Source organism: Oncorhynchus tshawytscha, linkage group LG14 (genome assembly GCF_018296145.1).
Source record: "Oncorhynchus tshawytscha isolate Ot180627B linkage group LG14, Otsh_v2.0, whole genome shotgun sequence".
NCBI classification, from domain to species: domain Eukaryota; kingdom Metazoa; phylum Chordata; class Actinopteri; order Salmoniformes; family Salmonidae; genus Oncorhynchus; species Oncorhynchus tshawytscha.
Genome location: NC_056442.1, coordinates 52,243,575 through 52,251,074, shown reverse-complemented (window position 1 = coordinate 52,251,074; position 7,500 = coordinate 52,243,575). Strand labels below are relative to the sequence as shown.

At 46.8% G+C, this 7,500-nt stretch overlaps 1 protein-coding gene across 1 annotated transcript in view; it reads right to left on the bottom strand.

The window, feature by feature from the left end:
- Positions 1-7,500, bottom strand: part of si (sucrase-isomaltase (alpha-glucosidase)) — a 106,833-nt gene that overhangs the window by 46,298 nt on the left and 53,035 nt on the right. Inside the window, 5 exon segments of the mRNA XM_042296571.1 lie at positions 2,472-2,639; positions 2,740-2,789; positions 3,424-3,512; positions 4,356-4,480; positions 6,624-6,680. Coding sequence (XP_042152505.1) covers positions 2,472-2,639; positions 2,740-2,789; positions 3,424-3,512; positions 4,356-4,480; positions 6,624-6,680 — 489 coding nt within the window.

The window sequence follows — 7,500 nt, the reverse complement described above, 5'->3', positions numbered from 1 at the left end:
AATTTCCCTTCACTGGAACTAAGGGGCCTGAACCATGAAAAACAGCCCCAGACTATTATTAATCATCCACCAAACTTTACAGTTGGCACTACGCTTTTGGGCAGGTAGCGTTGTCCTGGCATCTGCCAAACCCAGATTCGTCCATCGGACGGCCAGATGGTGAGGCGTGATTCATTCCTCCAGAAAATGTGTTTCCACTGCTCAGAGTCCAATGGGTGGAAGCTTTACACAAATCAAGCTGACGTTTGGCACTGCTCACGGTGATGTTAGGCTTGTGTGCGGCTGCTCGTCCATGGAAACCCAGTTCATGAAGCTCCCGACTAAAAGTTATTGTGCTGACGTTACTCCCAGAGGCAGTTTGGAACTTGGTAGTGAGTGTTGCAACCTGAGGAAAGAAGCAGGAGCTTGTGTGGCCTACCACTTCGCGGCTGAGCCGTTGTTGCTCTGCATTTTATTTATTGAACCTTTTAATTAACTAGGCAAGTCAGTTAAGAACAAATTATTATTTACAATGACGGCCTAGGAACAGTGGGTTAACTGCCTTGTTCAGGAGCAGAACAACAGATGTTTTACATTATCAGCTCAGGGATTCGATACAGCAACCTTTCGGTTACTGGCCCAAAGCTCGAACCACTACGCTACCTGCCGCCCTGAAATATCAGTGCTTAAAGTTGACCGGGGCAGCTCTAGCAGGGCAGAAACTTGACAAACTGACCTGTTGGAAAGGTGGCATCCTATGAGCTCTTCAGTAAAAGCCATTCTAATGCCAATGTTTGTCTATGGAGATTGCATGGCAGGGTAAACAATTTAATACAACTGTCAGCAATGAGTGTGGCTGAAATAGACAAATCCCAATAAAGACAATTCCTCCTGACAGGTTATATTGTAGGTAACCCTGGTCTGTCAGTGTCTGAGGTTTAGCTAACGCTTTTACCTACCTACCTACCTACCTACCTACCTACCTACCTACCTACCTACCACCATGTTAGTACCTCTATCACACCTACCACCATGTTAGTACCTCTATCATACCTACCTACCACCATGTTAGTAGTTACCTCTATCATACCTACCTACCATGTTAATACCTCTATCATACCTACCTACCACCATGTTAGTACCTCTATCCTACCTACCTACCATGATAGTACCTCTATCATACCTACCTACCATGTTAATACCTCAATCATACCTACCATGTTAGTACCTCTATCATATGTACCTACCACCATGTTAGTACCTCTATCCTACCTATCATGTTAGTACCTCTATCATACCTACCACCATGTTAGTACCTCTATCATACCTACCACCATGTTAGTAGCTCTATCATACCTACCTACCATGTTAGTACCTCCATCCTGCCTGCCTACCATGTTAGTACCTCTATCATACCTACCTACCGTGTTAGTACTGCTATCAAACCTACCTACCATGTTAGTACAGCTATCAAACCTACCTACCATGTTAGTACCTCTATCATAGCTATCTACCACCATGTTAGTACCTCTATCATACCTACCACCATGTTAGTACCTCTATCATAGCTACCTACCACCATGTTAGTACCTCTATCATAGCTACCTACCACCATGTTAGTACCTCTATCATAGCTACCACCATGTTAGTACCTCTATCATAGCTACCTACCACCATGTTAGTAGCTCTATCATACCTACCTACCATGTTAGTACCTCCGTCCTGCCTGCCTACCATGTTAGTACCTCTATCATACCTACCACCATGTTAGTACCTCTATCATACCTACCACCATGTTAGTACCTCTATCATACCTACCTACCATGTTAGTACCTCTATCATACCTACCACCATGTTAGTACCTCTATCATAGCTACCTACCACCATGTTAGTACCTCTATCATAGCTACCTACCACCATGTTAGTACCTCTATCATAGCTACCTACCACCATGTTAGTATCTCTATCATAGCTACCTACCACCATGTTAGTACCTCTATCATACCTACCACCATGTTAGTACCTCTATCATACCTACCACCATGTTAGTACCTCTATCATAGCTACCTACCACCATGTTAGTACCTCTATCATAGCTACCTACCACCATGTTAGTACCTCTATCATAGCTACCTACCACCATGTTAGTACCTCTATCATAACTACCTACCACCATGTTAGTACCTCTATCATAGCTACCTACCACCATGTTAGTACCTCTATCATAGCTACCTACCACCATGTTAGTACCTATTTCCTGACCATAATGTAGAACATTTACTCCCATATCTTCCTCTGGAAGACTAACCTTGAACTGAATTACGTGAATGTATCTTCTCCTACTGCTTATGTTGGGCTTGGTTTCTCACTAAGGTAAGATAAATATAGAAAGATAGAACTGGTGGGGGGATAGGTAGTTATCTCAAGGTCCTCCGCTCCACTGTATCTGTGAGAGTCATGTATGTTGGTATAGCAACAGCAGCCTTGGTTACCTGCTTGACGGTGTCGTATTTGAAAGTAGATACGACGACATTGTTGTTGTTGTGGGTAACATTGACAGTCACGGGGGGGCTGGAGACTCCCAACACGGTGATGTTCTCAAACTTCAGGTTGTTTGGGTCATTGTACCCAGAATGCATCACCTGGATGGTCAACTCGCCCTGCAGAGAGAGAACATACAGAGTAGAATGAGGTTATACCTAGACACTGATCTTAGGTGAGTTTTGACTTGTTTTGTTATCATTAATAACATCTACTTACATTGTTCAAAGAGAACTGGTAGTGCATGTAGTTGCCAGTTTCAACGGTGTCTGCGAGAGAGAGAGAGAGAGAGAGAGAGAGAGAGAGACATAGAGAGAGAGAGAGAGAGAGAGAGAGAGAGAGAGAGAGAGAGAGAGAGAGACATAGAGAGAGAGAGACATAGAGAGAGAGAGAGAGAGAGAGAGAGAGAGAGAGAGAGACATAGAGAGAGAGAGACATAGAGAGAGAGAGAGAGAGAGAGAGAGAGAGACAGAGAGAGACATAGAGAGAGAGAGAGAGAGAGAGAGAGAGAGAGAGAGAGAGAGAGAGAGAGAGAGAGAGAGACACAGAAAGAGAGAGACACAGAGAGAGAGAGACACAGAAAGAGAGAGACACAGAGAGAGAGAGAGAGATGGGGGAGTTGAATTATACAAGCAAGTCCTCATCTTCCCAAGAAACACTTTTTTGGTTACTACATGATTTTTGGATACTACATGTGTTATTTCATAGTTTTGATGTCTTCTCTATTATTCTACAATGTAAAAAATAGTAACAATGAAGAAAAACCAAGTACTGAGTAGGTGTGTTCAAACTTTGAACTGGTACTGTATATGCTACCCCCCACTTTTAAACTAAAGTTGTGCTCCTACACACAAACATAGACACACACATACGCACTAACTCCGTCTGACTTTGTTAAAATACCTCGAGAGTCTCCGTCATCCCAGAATAGCTCTCCTGCTGCTCTGTTGTTGTCATCGAGCGCAACGATCAGACCCATGGGGTTACGCCGGCTGAGGGGAACACACACACACACACACACACACACAGACACAGACACAGACACAGACACAGGCACAGGCACAGGCACAGGCACAGGCACAGGCACAGGCACAGGCACAGGCACAGGCACAGGCACAGGCACAGGCACAGGCACAGGCACAGGCACAGGCACACGCACAGGCACAGGCACACGCACACACACACACACACACACACAGACACAGACACAGACACAGACACAGACACAGACACAGACACAGACACAGACACACACACAGACACAGACACACACACACACACACACACACACACACACACACACAGACACACACACAGACACAGACACACACACACACACACACACACACACACAGACACACACACACACACACACACACACACACCCCACACACACACACACACACACACACACACAGACACAGACACAGACACCCCCCCACACACACACACACCCCCCCACACACACACACACACACACACACACCCACACACAGACACACACACACACCCCCACACACACGTCACCATTTTTTTCAAGGAACTAAAATCAAAAAGGGATATTAACCCTTTTGAAGTTGTTTAATATGTATAAACTTGGCAGTTCGAACCCTTAATGCTGTTTGGCTCAAAGCTGTGGTATATCAGACCGTATACCACGGGTATGACAAAACAGTTTATAATAGCAGACACAGTATACTTAAGCAATCAGGACCTCAGGGGTTTGTGGTATATGGCCAATATACCACGGCTAAGGGCTGTATCCAGGCACTCCTCAGGCCTTATTGTTTACGTATATTGTGCATGACTGTGCAATCGTTCATGGATGTGTGTACCTGTAAACAGTTGTGACCGCAGGTCTCTGAATAGGTAGAATAGCTCCGCCCCTGATGTGTAAACCAAGCTTGTCTGCAGGCAGGTATATATCAACGTGATTCTTACGGACTGTAATTCGCTCTTCCTGATTGGTCAATGGGAAAATAATCAACTAGTTGAAAAGCACAACATAAAGTACGCTGGGCAGAAGAAAGAGCAGAATAACATGTTCTTATGCATACAGTAGATGTACCTGTATTGAGGACAGAGATGGAGTGAGAGACTGAGAGATGAGTCCTATAGCCCCCTTGCCTATCTCTGTCCATGAGGGTATTTTGCCTTCTCATACTAAAATAGCTCAATTTTGCTCACACACACACACACACAGTTACACAGCACAGCAGCTCAAAGAAGAATTCCAAACCTCAATTAATTTCTAACATCCTAAGGACGGAATGTTCAGACCAGCTCAGGACAATTTAGAGCACTTCTTCTCTCTCTCTCATTCTCTATTCTCCATCTGGGATATGGAGGTAGAGAGAGAGAGCAGGGAGTCACTAGAGCGTCTAGAAGTAATTTCAGATCGCATCGCCTCATTGTCAGTGCTAAGTAGTGCTCCCCTCCTCCCCTCCACTCCTCCCCCTCCTCCCCCTCCACTCCTCCCCCTCCTCCCCCTCCACTCCTCCCCCTCCACTTCCCCCACTCCTCCTCTCCTCTCGTCTTCGTCTTCCTCTTCCAATCCTCCCCCTCCTCCCCTCCTCCCCCTCCTCAACTTGTCTTCCTCTTCCACTCCTCCCCCTCCCCCACTCCCCCTCCACTCGTCTTCCTCTTCCAAACCTCCCCCTCCTCCCCCTCCACTTCCCCCACTCCTCCTCTCCTCTCGTCTTCCTCTTCCAATCCTCCCCCTCCTCCCCCTCCTCCCCCTCCTCAACTTGTCTTCCTCTTCCAATCCTCCCCCTCCTCCCCTCCTCCACTCGTCTTCCTCTTCCCCTCCCCCACTCCCCCCTCCACTCGTCTTCCTCTTCCCCTCCTCCACTCCTCCCCCTCCTCAACTTGTCTTCCTCCTGCTTCCCTCTTCTCTTCACCCTCCTCAACTCCTCCCCCTGCTCTACACCGTACCTTCTCAACTTGTTCCCTCTTCCACTCCTCCCCCTCCGCAACTCGTCTTCCTCTTCCAATCCTCCCCCTCCTCCCCCTCCTCCCCCTCCTCAACTTGTCTTCCTCTTCCAATCCTCCCCCTCCTCCCCTCCTCCACTCGTCTTCCTCTTCCCCTCCCCCACTCCCCCTCCACTCGTCTTCCTCTTCCCCTCCTCCACTCCTCCCCCTCCTCAACTTGTCTTCCTCCTGTTTCCCTCTTCTCTTCACCCTCCTCAACTCCTCCCCCTGCTCTACACCGTACCTTCTCAACTTGTTCCCTCTTCCACTCCTCCCCCTCCGCAACTCGTCTTCCTCTTCCACTCCTCCTCTCCTCCCCTTCCTCAACTCATCTTCCCCTTCTCTTTCCTCTTATCCTATCCTCTCATTTTGTCTTCTCCTTTTACTCTCATCTCCACCAACATCTCTCCTCCTGTTCCTCTCATCTCCACCAACATCTCTCCTCCTGTTCCTCTCATCTCCTCCAACATCTCTCCTCCTGTTCCTCTCATCTCCACCAACATCTCTCTTCCTGTTCCTCTCATCTCCACTAACATCTCTCCTCCTGTTCCTCTCATCTCCTCCAACATCTCTCCTCCTGTTCCTCTCATCTCCACCAACATCTCTCTTCCTGTTCCTCTCATCTCCACCAACATCTCTCTTCCTGTTCCTCTCATCTCCACCAACATCTCTCCTCCTGTTCCTCTCATCTCCTCCAACATCTCTCCTTCTTTCCTCTGCTGTCAGGTACCTTTTTCCTCCTAATTGACTGCACCGCACCCCTTCCTCCTCCCACCCCCGTAACCTCATTGGACCCACCAGGACAAGGCGCAGCAGCGAGGAAACCAATCTAAACTCTCATCTGATCTTGAAGCTCTTTACACAGCTGTGTGATGCCCAAATTAGGTCCCGCAGGATCTCAACACCCCTTTAATCAATGAGACAGGGAGATTCTCTTTCTAGTGTCTCTGTGTCTCCTCTGTCCTTCTTCCTACATATTTCCTCCCTTATCTCTATCCCTCTCAATCTGAATGATATAGTACAGCAGTGGTTCTCTTCTCCAGTGTGCTTTATGTAAAGCTCTTGTAAATAGTCTACTCCGTTTTCATGTCTTTCTAGGAAGGAAGCAAAGATGAAGTAAACAGAATGCTCACCTTTTCATAGTCAAACCACACAGCGTCTGGGACGTAGGCTTGGATCCACTCCACCCCCTGCAGAAATCAACCAATCACGCATCAGCAAGGGCAAGGGCAAAACAAACACCAAATGAGGTAATTGGTTGAGCAGACTTCTCCCCATTTCTCTCCACACAACATGGTCGATCCAAAAACTAAACAGCCTTGGCAATGTTCTAACAGTAGAGGATCTGGGTTTGGTTGAAGTTATGCATGCATCACAACTGGATGTGGGGTCACAATCAAAAGCAAAGGCACCATCAAGAGATGGACAATGGCCTTTGAGGATTGTAGGGCGGCAGACATGAGTAATCGATAACCAAGCGGCTGTCCTTTGATAGAGCTGTCTTAACTGTGTTCACTGTCCTGCTGACAGACGGGAACACAGAGAGAACAGAAAGATGAAACAGAGAAAAAGAACAGAGGGAATGAAAAAAATAGAGAGAAAGAGAATGATGTGTCCTTTTCAAGCAGAGCGATGGTAAAGCATGCCGTCTGTGAACACCACAAGTTCTCCTCTCTCTAACTTTAAAGCCACCGCTGACACCATTTGTTCCACTGGCCTGCCTTGTCCCCTTTAATGTTCTACAGAACCCTGTCATTAGGGATCGGAGAGAGGCAATTATATGAAGAGGAGAAGAAAGAGGGGATGGACAAAAGTGGTCAAGAAGAAGAAGTTTCAAGTAGTATTAGTTGTATGTACAGTACGGAATATGCATTTTTTTTACACCATCCAACAAAATGCTTACTGCAGGTTCCATCTCGACCATGAAACAACAAAAATAAACAGTAAAACCATAAAGTAAATGGCCCAGTAGAATAGAATAAACATTTTAGCACCAGTATAATACAGGAA